Source organism: Macaca fascicularis, chromosome 18 (genome assembly GCF_037993035.2).
Source record: "Macaca fascicularis isolate 582-1 chromosome 18, T2T-MFA8v1.1".
NCBI lineage: Eukaryota > Metazoa > Chordata > Mammalia > Primates > Cercopithecidae > Macaca > Macaca fascicularis.
In genome coordinates, this window is record NC_088392.1 from 71,316,735 (window position 1) to 71,329,706 (window position 12,972).

At 36.2% G+C, this 12,972-nt stretch overlaps 1 protein-coding gene across 4 annotated transcripts in view; it reads left to right on the forward strand.

Moving 5' to 3' along the window:
• Positions 1 to 12,972, forward strand: part of SMCHD1 (structural maintenance of chromosomes flexible hinge domain containing 1) — a 150,783-nt gene that overhangs the window by 44,294 nt on the left and 93,517 nt on the right. For all 4 annotated transcript variants that reach the window (XR_012427283.1, XM_005587086.5, XM_045377732.3 and 1 more), the window contains exons 11-17: positions 358 to 478; positions 555 to 738; positions 3,472 to 3,666; positions 4,758 to 4,871; positions 5,409 to 5,515; positions 6,587 to 6,669; positions 6,827 to 6,940. Coding sequence is in view for 3 of the 4 variants with exons in the window: in XM_005587086.5 (XP_005587143.2) it covers positions 358 to 478; positions 555 to 738; positions 3,472 to 3,666; positions 4,758 to 4,871; positions 5,409 to 5,515; positions 6,587 to 6,669; positions 6,827 to 6,940 (918 nt within the window). In the remaining variant the exon portion in view is untranslated. The remainder of the gene's footprint in view (positions 1 to 357; positions 479 to 554; positions 739 to 3,471; positions 3,667 to 4,757; positions 4,872 to 5,408; positions 5,516 to 6,586; positions 6,670 to 6,826; positions 6,941 to 12,972) is intronic.

The window sequence follows — 12,972 nt, forward strand, 5'->3', positions numbered from 1 at the left end:
ATTGTGAAACTATTTTAGATACAGGATTTAAGCTCCTATATTTGTAGGAAGGAGGGATTTTGTTACAGGGGATAATCTTTTTGGATGTAAGACTCTTTTAGCCTCATGAATAGGTTTAAAGATGACAGGCCCAGCAGCTAGTACATTAGTTCATATATAAGTAATTACTGACTTTTAAATGACAAACACCATTCGTAATGTGGAACCACTTTGTAAACCTGCCTTTTTGTGGGCAAACAGAGTATAAAACTACCTTTAGGTTTTATAGAATGCAATTTGAAAGATCATATGTGTTTGTTTCATTATTTCTCACATTTTGGCAATAAACATTTTGTTCCATTTGCCCTTTTGATCTAGAATTAAAAGATGAAGATGATGATGATGATTGTTTCATACTTGAGAAAGCAGCTAGAGGGAAAAGGCCTATTTTTGAATGTTTTTGGAATGGACGATTAATACCATATACATCAGTTGAAGAGTAAGTTTGATTTTTGCTGAAATTATATTTTTACCACTTAATTTTTTTTACTAACTAACATTTTGTTCTGTTCAAGCTTTGACTGGTGTACTCCTCCTAAGAAGAGAGGGCTTGCACCAATTGAATGCTACAATAGAATATCTGGTGCATTATTCACTAATGACAAATTCCAGGTCAGCACAAATAAACTGACGTTTATGGATCTTGAGCTAAAATTGAAAGATAAGAACACCCTTTTTACAAGGATTTTAAATGGACAGGTATGATTTTTAAATATAAAGTTGTGAATATTTGCAAATGTTTTATTTTTAAGTAAAAGAAGACACTAGCAGTGTAGGCTTTTGTTGATATTTTGCATCAAAAGACTATGATGTATAAATTTTTTATGAGCAGTCAAATGTTCACATAACTAAAAAATTTTAAGCTAATTAGACTAGGTTTGGCTAGAATTTACATATCTTCATTAGGTTTTTTTTTTTTTTTTTTTTTTTTTTTTTAAAGATAGGAGTTTCACTCTGTTGTCCAGGCTGGATTGCAGTGGCTCAGTCTTGGCTCACTGCAACCTCTGTCTCCCAGGTTCAAGCTGTTCTCCTGCCTCAGCCTCCCAAATAGCTGCGACTACAGGAATGTGCCACCACGCCTGGCTAATTTTTGTGTTTTTAGTAGAGATGGGGTTTCACTATGTTGGCCAGGCTGGTCTCAAACTCCTGACCTCAGGTGATCCACCTGCCTTGGTCTCCCAAAATGCTGGGATTACAGGCTTGAGCCACTGCACCCAGCTAAGATCTTAATATCTAGCCCTTGACATAGTAGAAGCCACAGAAGCATCTTGATGAGAACGTTTATGAACAATTGTATTTGCTTTAAGGGCTATATTTGTACATGAATAACCTAATTGTGCGATTTTTAGCTAGTCTTGAAGGTAAAAATGGGGTAAAACTGTGAAGTACTTTGAGCTAAAAGGTGGTTTGAGATTGATTGGTATTAAAATACATGCATTGGTTGATACAAGAAGAATGATTTCACTTTGAAATTTGTTAAAAAGTTGAGTGAAACTACCATATAGTGTACTTGTATTCTGTGCACAGACCTCAGAGACTTTTACGTGATACTGTTTCGATAGTTTAATGTCGAATTGCCAGGAAATAGATGATTTTATTATCAATTTATTGCTGGGCAATAAATACAGTGCATAGTACATAGTGTTTGTAGTCAGTCTTCCTGTAAGATGTTGAAATTAATTTTGCTCTTATAAAGATTCTGAATCATAGAAGATTAGGACGCTTTTTAAGAATTATGCACTGAGAAAGGCCTTATCAAAATGAGTTACTACTCCTTTATTATACACTTACAATTCATTTATAATACGGTGTTAGTTATCCAACATTTATTGAGCAGTGGGTCTTTTCAAAAGCTATCCAGAATAAGTTAATTCTATTCCTTTGTTACACTGTACTTTTAAAATATGTATGTTCTAATTTTGAAACATTCAAGCTGCACATAACGGTTCACACCTGTAATCCTGGCTACTTGAGAGGCTGAGGCAGGAGGATGGCTTGAGGCCAGGAGTTTAAGACCAGTGTGAGCAATACAGTGAGACGCCCTATTTGGGAAAAAAAGAAGGAGGAGGAAAAGAAATGTTCAAATACACAGAAAAGTTGAAAGAATATTATAAAATGAATGTCTGCATACTCTTCCCCTAGATTAACTTGACATGCCTAGTGAATTGTACTTTGACTGTTATTGAGTGTCTGGAATTAAAGCATCTGGTAATTTGGTTGATAGTGAATCCATCCTGAGAGTTTTAGAAGGGGCAGTTTAACATTTTGGTAGTCAGATTTTCTGGTTCCTAGTTAATAATTTAATCTCCACGTCAGCTGGCAAACTGACAATGATTTGCTGATTTGGGAAAGAGTTGGAACCTAGGTATAGGAGTAAGGGCGGCAGCCATTTCCTGGAAACAGTATACCATTTTGGACCTCTGAGTCTTCACCATGTATATATATTTCTTTTTCATTCGTATAACTTAAAAAAAAATCAAATTTATTAATAACTAAGTATCCTTCTTGACAGTAAGCTTCAAAAACTTAGGCTGAAATTATTTTTAATTTTGCCTTACTTTCCTTTGGAAATGGTATTTTATGGTGTAAGGTACGTAAGAAGGAATGGAGTTCTGTAACTTTACAGACTGTCCTCTGTGAAAGCATGTAATTGGGAGATTGTCTTTACCTCCTCATTGTCCTAGAGGCAGGCATCAAACAAGTGTATAACACCTTATGCTTGAACAGAGATTTCTTATTCTCTCCTAAAAGGGTGAAGAATGGTTGGCAAAAACACATCTTCTTAAGTATTGTTAGAATACACTTGACTTTCTATTATGAGTTTTTTTGAATAGGCTATATAGATAAAAGAGAAAATTAAAAAGAAGTACATTTTGCATAGCAGTGTTTCTCAACCTTTTTTCATTATCACCTTCATAAGGAGTCTTTTTTGGCATCTTTTTCTCAATTGTTTTCCCCAGTGAAATTTTACTACTGCAGATTTACTATCTGTCTGTTTGTATATTGTATTCACGTTTATAAAGTACTTGATACACAGTGAGATTTTTATTGTCCCATTGAGAATGTGGTTTACAGTTAGAAGGCCTCCACTCATCCCTTTTGTGGAGCTAGCTAGTTGTCCTCCCAGGCAGTAAGGGTTCATCAGTTTTTAGTGTATCCTAGGAGTTAAAGGTGGAAAGGAAGGTTTTATTGTTGATATTGACCACGGACACCTTGATTCTAAGAATGATACCAAATTTTTCTTCTTTGGTAATGCATTTGTTTGAAATATCCTAAATGTGTACAGGGGAAGGATCCAGCAGAATATTTAATTTTTTATTAGATTTTCTGAATTGGAGTATATGAAAGGAAAAAATAAAATGAATGACAAATGTTTATGGTTATATTTGTTTACCAGTAGCTATATTTCATAAAACATTTAAAATTCTACAGGAACAGCGGATGAAAATTGACAGAGAATTTGCTTTGTGGCTGAAGGATTGTCATGAAAAGTATGATAAACAAATAAAATTTACGCTTTTTAAGGGAATAATTACACGTCCTGATCTTCCTTCTAAAAAGCAAGGTCCCTGGGCAACATATGCAGCAATAGAATGGGATGGAAAGATATACAAAGCAGGACAGCTGGTAGGTATAACTTATTGTCATTTTTTAAAATAATATTTAATTTAATTTAAAACATATGCAAAATCACATGTATAGAAAAGAAGTAGCATTTGTGTGGACCTTGAAAGGGGTAGAGGCTGAGGTTTACACAGATGATAATTACAAGGTAGAAGGCTGTCTGTTCTCTCCATAAATTAGAGACACCATTGTACATTTAAAGCTATAGAATTGGATGAGATCACCTATACTTGGTGAGTATAGCTAAAGAGATAAAAGGATTGAGCCTGGAGCTTTCCCAACATTTAGTGGTTAGAATGAAAAGGAGGAGCTGTCAGAGGAGACTGACAGGGATGAGCTGGTGAGATAGAAGGAAACCAGCAGAATATGACATCCCTGGAGCCAAGTGAAGAGTTACAAGAAGAAAGGAGTGATCATTTTAGTCAAATGCTCAGTGGTGATGGAGTAAAGTGCTTTCTAGAAGATAATCTGAGCATAGAGATGTGCACAGGTAAGTGCAGAAAAACAAGTAGTAAGAAGAGGTGGGTTGTCCTGCTGCCTGTTGTATGTGTGAAGAGAAATAGTTTAGAAATGGGGCAGGAAAGGTAGGTTGTGGATAAACTCTTGTAGTCCTTGTTAGGAATTTCTGAATTGGAGTAGTGGAAATTTGCCTTAGATTTTTTAAGCCAAGTAAGAAGAAGAAATATGATACGCAAGTTTTGAACTGATGTGTTTGAAAAATAATGTTAACTTGTCGAGTTTATGAATTGCTGTTCATCGTCTGAGAGCAGAATTTTATGGGGGAAAAAAGGTTTCAGGTACGTTGGCATTCATTATAATTGAATTTGAAGGAATTATGGACTTGTAAGATACATGCTTAATTCTAACACATTTGTATAAAGAAGTTGCGGTATTTTTACAACAATTTGTTAAGTACAGAACTTCAAAAATACAATTTTATTTGAATATTAGAATGCGGTTTTCATTAGTTTTTCTAATGATAGTTATCAAGGTTTTTTACTTTGTAATAAAGAAGTTATGTGAAATTATTATTAAGGCTGTTTCTCTTAGTAAATCTTAATACTGAAGCTTTTGTTTTTAAAAAACAATATTAGGTCAAGACAATCAAGACACTTCCTCTCTTTTATGGAAGCATAGTAAGATTTTTTCTTTATGGCGATCATGATGGAGAAGTATATGCTACTGGAGGAGAGGTTCAAATTGCAGTGGTAAGACAGCAAGTAATAATACTGAAATTACTCTTGCGTAATTGTTAAGATACAGTATATTTTGTCTGTGACTAGTTTTACATTGGATAAAGTGGTTGTAGTTTTTGTGTGAATTTTTATGTGTCATAGTTGATGTTTTTAGTAATCTGTACAATTTAACATATGCTCAGTTTTTGTAAACATATATATATTATAACTAGTTACCACATTAATTTTATAAAGTCATATTTCCTCTAGGGCCCACTAACTAGTAAACATTGGAGCCAGAATTCTGTCTCAGGAATGAGTAACTACAAAACTGGAGTGGGTTTTTTCCCTATACCATGCTTTCTTGTTAATATTTGATATGTTAGGACTACAGAGGATATGTAAAAAATATAAACAAACACTATGGTATAATGTAAGAATAGCTACTGTTATTTATGTACTTAATTAGGATAAAATATATTTCTTTGGAAGAAACAAATGGGTATTTGTTTTTCTTATAGCTAGATTTAAATAGTTTTCTTTGAAATGTTGGTAAATTTATTTATTCAGGAACCTCAGGCACTATATGATGAAGTAAGAACTGTGCCAATTGCAAAGCTGGATAGGACAGTTGCTGAGAAAGCTGTTAAAAAATATGTAGAAGATGAAATGGCAAGGTAAGTCACACTTCAAGATGCATGACAAAAATAAGAAAAATTGAAAAGAATTGTGCTGTTAAGTATTTTGGAGTATGTCATTTACTCTGCTGTTAGGGCATTTGTAGTCTTAGATATTGTACCTATTGAGATGAACTTCTTGTTAAAAAAGATTAAGAGGTCTAGTTATACAAACAGAAACCTGCATTTGTTTTGTAGACAAAAAAGGAAATCATATATCTAAAGTGTCACTCTTATAGGCACTATGGTTAACATGTTTTTAAAAAACTCAGTTTGGCCTACAACTAGAATATTACAATATATGCTGAGAGGTAAAGATGCGTGTGTTAGTTCGTTTTCACACGCTGTAAAGATACTACCTGAGACTGGGTAATTTATAAAGAAAGAAGGTTTAATTGACTCAGTCGTGCATGGCTGGGAAGGCCTCAGGAAACTTATAATCATGGCATAAGGGGAAAGGGAAGCAAGCCATGTCTTACATGGGTGGCAGAAGAGAAAGAGGGAAGGGGGGGACTGCCAAACACTTTAAAAATCATCAGCTCTCCTGAGAACTCACTATCAAGAGAACAGCATGGGGGAAACCATTCCTGTGATCCAGTCACCTGCCACCAGGTCCCTCCCTTGACACCTGGGGATTAGAATTTGAGATATTTGGATGGGGACACAGAGCCAAACCTTATCAATGAGTTATAAAGAAGAAAAAGGAAGTAGAAAGTGGCTTTTCTTCTTGTATAGCTAATGATGCAATCATTTTGATTCTTACTGAATTTTGATTCTTAGGGGTTATCCTGTCTTCTAAAGGTAACTTGTACTATAAACAAGTAGGAAAAAAAATCATAAAAATTTAACAGTTTCTGGCTTTTCATTCTAAAAGGTTTTTTTTTTTCCAGTAGCCACAGGAATGGTTAGGGAGGAAAAACTTTTTTAGATGATTAATCATAAATAATTCCAGATTTAACCTTTTAAAATAGATCAGCAATAAATATTTAAGTTTCTAATAACTTGTATGTTTTTAATTAAGACCATAATTAACAAAGTTTGTGGAACATTAATATACTGGTTTCATAACAGGCTCCCTGATAGATTGTCAGTAACTTGGCCTGAAGGAGATGAATTATTGCCTAATGAGATTAGGCCTGCTGGAACCCCTATTGGTATGTTTATTTTTCTAATACCAAAAAGTGTGCTTTTCTTTTGTCTTGCATTTCCAGTATGTAAAAGCTCATGAGATAGTAAAATGCAATGGGAAGATTTGGCAGATTCAGCAAATTTTTGGGTGTAATTAAGATACTTTTAATTTTTGACTCATAGGTGCATTAAGAATTGAAATATTGAATAAAAAAGGGGAAGCAATGCAAAAGCTTCCAGGAACAAGCCACGGAGGGTCAAAAAAACTCCTGGTTGAGCTCAAAGTTATTTTACATTGTAAGTATACAAACTAATTTGGGTCTTTAGTATTGTTTTTAAAAATAATATCAAATTAAACATCTTCATGTAATTATTGAAGACCTAGCAATCTGATAGCCACAGCAAATTTTATTGAAGTTAGGAATTTCAGTAATGTTATGAATAGCTCATTTTCTTGGTGGATATTTTTCTAAGGTTTTTAAAAAATACTTTATCTTGAATTTTTTCATGTAGGTAACTGTGGGCTAAAGTAAAGGTATGATACGTATATGTAGAAGAATTTGCAGTAGGAATTTACATAAGCTTATATGTATTATTACAGTTCTAATATTATAGTAATAATTACAGAATTAGTCGTCGTCCAAAACAGGTTTCACTGGGCTAAAATTAAAGTGTCTTCAGGACTGCATTTTTTCCTGGAGGTTCTAGGTGAGCCTTGCCTTTTCTGCCTTTTCGAAGTTACTCTCAGCTGGGCTTGGTGGCACGAGCCTATGTAGTCCCAGCTAGTCGGAAGGCTGAGGCAGGAGAACTGCTTGAGCTCAGGAGTTTGAGGCCACAGTGAGCTATAATCACGCCACTGCACTCCAACCTGGGTGGTAAAGTAACAGCCTGTCTCTAAAAAATAAAATAAATAAAATAAATAAATCACACAGAAGCCACTCTCATTCCTTCATCTTCAAAGCCAGCAGTGCAGCACCTTCCATGACCTTCCTACTTCTGTTTTTTTTTTTTTTTTTTTTGAGACACAGCCTCGTTCTTGTTGCCCAAGCAAGAATGCAAATGCATGATTTAGGCTCATTGCAACCTCCGCCTCCTGAGTTCAAGCAATTCTCCTCTCTCAGCCTCCCGAGTAGCTGGGATTACAGGTGCATGCCACCACTCCCAGCTAATTTTTGTATTTTTAGTAGAGATGGGGTTTCATCATATTGGTTAGGCCGGTCCCTGCCTCTATTTTTAATAATTTTGTGTAGATATATATATATAAAAATAACACATATTAACATAAAATTTATCAAGTGGCATTAAGTACATTCATATTGTTGTGCAACCATTACCACTGTCCATCTAAAGCATTTTTTCAACATTTCAAACTGAAACTCTATAGTAATAACTCTTCACTCCTTTCTCCCTGCCCTGATAACTACTTTTTAACTTTCTATGTCTGAATTTGACTATTTTAGGTACCTCATAAAAATGGAATTATATTTGTCCTTTGTGTCTGACCTGTTTCACTTAGCATAGTGTGTCAGAATTCCCATTCCTTTTTAAGGTTGAATAATATTCCCTTGTGTATATATATACCATATTTTGTTTATCCATTTGTTTGATGGATACTCAGGTTACTTTCACCTGTGGTCTATTGTGAAGAATGCTCCTGTGAACATTGGTGTACAAATAGTCCTTTGAGTCCCTGCTTTTGTTCGTTTTAGATGTATTCCCAAAAGTGGACTTCCTGGGTCATATTATTATTTAATTTATTGAGAAACTACCATACTGTTTTCCACAGTGGTCGCCCAACTGTACATTCCAGTTTCTCCATGTCACCCACACTTGTTATTTCCTGTGGGTTTTTTTGTGGGGGGCGGTTAATAGCCATCCTAACAGATATGAAGGGGTATCTTACTGTGGTTTTTCTTTTCCCCTTTTTCCTACTAAAGATTATTGTGGTTTTGATTTGCATTTCCCCAATATTCAGTGATTTTGAGCATCTTTTTGTGGGCTTATTGCCATCCGTATATCTTCTTTGGACAGAGGTCTATTCAGGTCCTTTGGCCATTTTTTAATTTTGTTGTTGTTGAGTTGTAGGAGTTCTTTATAATCCTGGATATTAATCCCTTATCAGATAAATGATTTACAGATATTTTCTTCCACTCTGTGGGTTGCTTTTTCACTTTGTTGATGGTAATTGTGATGCACAAAAGTTTTCAATTTTGAAAAACAATTAGTCTCTTTTTTCTTTTGTTGCCTGTGCTTTTGGTGTCTTATCCAAGAGATTGTTGCTAAATTCAGTGTTATGAAGCTTTTCCTGAATGTTTTTTCCTTACAAATTTTACAGTTTTAGCTCTATGGTTACTACTTTGATCCATTTGACCTTAACTTTTGCATATGGTTAACTTCTTTTCATATGGAAAACTTCTTTTGCCTGCCGATACCCAGTTTTTCCAGTACCATTTGTCAAAGACTATACGTTCTCTATTGAACTGTTTTGGCCCACTTGTTGAAAGTCAGTTGTCCACATATGTGAGAGTTTATTTCTGGGCTCCCTGTTCCCTAGGTCTATATGACTCTTCATATGCCCATGCTGCACTGTTTTGATTACTGTAGCTTTGTAAGTTTTAAAATCAGGAGGTGTGAGTGCTCCTACTTTATTCTTGTTTTTTAAGATTGTTTTGGCTATTTGGGTCTATGGAGATTACCTATGAATGTAGGATGCGTTTTTCTATTTCTGCAAAAAACACCATTAAGATCCTGGTAGGGATTACAGTGAATATGCAGATCATTTTGAGTGTTATTTTTACCTTAAAAATTGTAAGTCGTTCAGTCTGTGAACATGGTTTTGTATGTGTAACTTTGCTGAGTTTAATAGCTATACCAGGGTTTTTTAATGGATTATTTAGGTTTTTCACATATATGAACATGTCATTTATGAACGGAAATAGCTTACTGTTTTCCAAAGTAGATGCCTTTTATTTCTTTTTCTTGCCTAATTGGCCTGGCTAGGATTTCAAATACTATGTTGAATAGAAGTGACTAAAATGGGCTGGGCACGGTGGCTCAAACCTGTAATCCCAGCATTTTGGGAGGCCGAGACGGGTGGATCACAAGGTCAGGAGATCGAGACCATCCTGGCTAACACGGTGAAACCCCGTCTCTACTAAAAAATACAAAAAACTAGCCGGGCGAGGTGGTGGGCGCCTGTAGTCCCAGCTACTCGAGAGGCTGAGGCAGGAGAATGGCGTGAATCCGGGAGGCGGAGCTTGCAGTGAGCTGAGATCCGGCCACTGCACTCTAGCCTGGGCGACAGAGCGAGACTCCGCCTCAAAAAAAATAAAAAAAGAAGTGACTAAAATGAGAATCCATGTCCTATTGCTGATGTTAGAGGAAAAGCTTTAAGTCTTTCACAGTTGAGTATATGTGATGTTAACTGTGGGTCTTATATGAGGCCTTTATCATGTTGAAGAAGTTTCTATTCCTTGTGTAGTGTTTTTATCATGAGAGAGTATTGTTTTCCCAAATGTTTCTCTGCATCAGTCCAGATAATTATGTAGGTTTTTTCCTTTATTCTCTCAAAGTGATGTATTGCATTGATTGGTTGGTTTTTGTTTTTTGAGATAGGGTCTCACTCTGTCACCCAGGCTGGAATGAAGTGGCACAATTGTGGCTTACTGCATTCTCGAACTCCTGGGCTCAAGTGGTTCTCCCACGTCAGCCTCCTTAGTAACTAGGACTACAGGCATGCTCATTGTACCTAGCTAGTTTTTTTTTTTCTTTTTATCAGTGGATGAGAGTTTTTTTTTAAATGTTGCCCAGGTTGGCCTCAAGCGCGTAGCCTCGCCTCCTTATGCACCAGGACGGCTGGCCTGAGCCATCATGGCTCTCTCTTTTTTTTTTTTTTTTTTGTGGTGGAGACAGGGTCTACTATGCTGCCCAGGCTGGTCTCAAACTCCTGGCCTCAAATGACCTCTTGCCTCAGTCTCCCAAAGTGCTAGAATTAGAGGCACGAGCCACTGCACATAGCCTTGATTGTTTTTTATTTGTTGAGCCATCCTTGCATTCCAAGAATAAAACTCACTTGGTTATTGTGTATAGTTTGGATATTTGTCTTGATCCCTAGTGTTGGAGGTGGGACCTAATGGGAGGTTTTGGAGTCATAGGTTCAGATCTCTCATGAAGGGCTTATTGAGTGAGTTCTTACTCTGTTATTTCCCATGAGAGCTGGTTGTTAAAAAGAGCCTGGCACCTCCCTTACTTTTCTTTTGCCATATGATGTCTGCATACACTGGCTCCACTTCACCTTCCACTATGAGTGGAAGCAGCTAAGCAGCCTTGGGCTTTCATCCAGATGCCTAGTCTTCCAGCCAGCAGAATTGTGAACCAAATAAACATCCTTTTCTTATAAATTATTCAGCCTCAGGTATTCCTTTACAGCAACACTAAATAGACTAAGGTGAGTTCTTTTAAAATTGTGCTCAATTTGGCTTGCTAGCATATTGTTGAGAATTTTTGCATCAATATTCATAAGGGATTTTGGTCTGTAGTTTCTGTTTTTTTTTTTGATGTCTCTGTCCGGCTTTGGTATCAGATAATGTTGACCTCAAAAAATGAGTGAGTTAGGACGTGTTCTCTCCTCTTTAATTTTTTGGAAGAGTTTGAAAAGGATTGGTGTTTCCATTTATTTCTTAATCCCTTGTAACCAATCTATCACCAAGTATCACACTAAAGTACAGTTGACTGTTGAACAACATGGGTTTCAACTGTGCAGGTCCACTTACATGTGGACCAAATGCAGATTGAAAATACATTTTTGTGGGATTTGAAACCCACATAAACAGAGGCCAACTCTTCATATATGCAGGTTCTGCAGGGCCAACCACAGGAGTTGTATGTGCAGATTTTGGTATACATATGGAATCCTGGAACCAGTCTTCTGCGTAAACCAGCAGGCAACTGTATATCTTCATTCTGCCCGTTCAAGTCCAAGTCATCATGGTCTCTCATTGTAACCATGTAGTAGCTGCCTCAATGAAAAGTCCTCTTGAATTCACTCTTGCACTGCTCCAGCTCATTTTCATTTTACCCCAAAGTGATTTTTTTTGAATTGCAGAACTGTGTATATCACTCTGTTTTATATTATTTCATCTTTAGTGGCCTAGGAAACTAGTCATAGCTCTGCAATACTCCACGCATGATCTGGCCCTTCCTCTCGCTCCAACTTGATCTCGTCCTCACTCACCATACCTCTAACCGCAACTGTTTTCTTTTGGTTCTCATCAAACCCCAGTTTTCCCAACTCTAGACCAAATTTTGTTCCTTAAATGTGTCTTTCCCCTCTAGGACAGGGGTGGCAAACTATTTGGAAAGCATCAGGTAGTAAATAAATACTTAGGCTTAGAGGGCCGTAAGTTGTTTCTTATGATTACGTAAGTCTGTTGTCGTAGATGAATGCAGCCATTGGCAGTCCAGTAGTTTGCCAGTCCCCTTGCTCTACAAGATTAAAAACTCCAGGAAAGCAATGACTTTGTTTTCTTTACCCTTTTTCTAGTACTTTGTATATAGGAGGTAATTAAATATTTGTTGAATAAATGCTTCAAAAATCAGAAAGTTGCTTGGGTCTTTTTAGAGAACTTCTCATGGTGATTTGCTGTCTGATTTATAATTGCACCCTTTTTTAAAGCAAATATTGAGAAGATGTTTCTAGAACATATTTCTTTCTCTATTGGTATAAGTTGGGAAATCCAGCAGTAAAAGGCAAATATAGGCATGCTTTCTTTAAGATACATCATAAACTGGCCTGGCCAACATGGTGAAACCCCATCTCTACTAAGAAGTACAAAAATTGGCCGGGTGTGGTAATGTGCACCTGTAATTTCGGCTACTCGGGTGGCTGAGGCAGGAGAATCACTTGAACCTGGGAGACAGAGGCTGCAGTGAGCTGAGATTGCACCACTGCACTCCAGCCTGGCAACAGAGTGAGACTCCATCTCAAAATACGTATATGTATTTTAAATTTTCATATCAATTTTATCGTTGACATAAAGGTTATTTAAGAGCAAGCTGTTTGATCCAAGTATTTTATAGTTTTGAGAGTTTCTCTTGGAATTGATTTCTAGTTTTATTCCACGATGGTTCAAGAAGTTACTTGATATGATTTTGATTTTTCAAAATGTATTGAGATTTGTTTTGTGGCCTGATGTATGACCTGTCTTGGAGAATGTTCCATTTGCTGATGAGAAGAATGTATGTTCTGCAGAATAATGTATATTCTGCATATTGTTGGGTAGAATGTTGTGTAAATGTTTGCTTAGGTCCATTTGGTCTAAAGGCCAGTT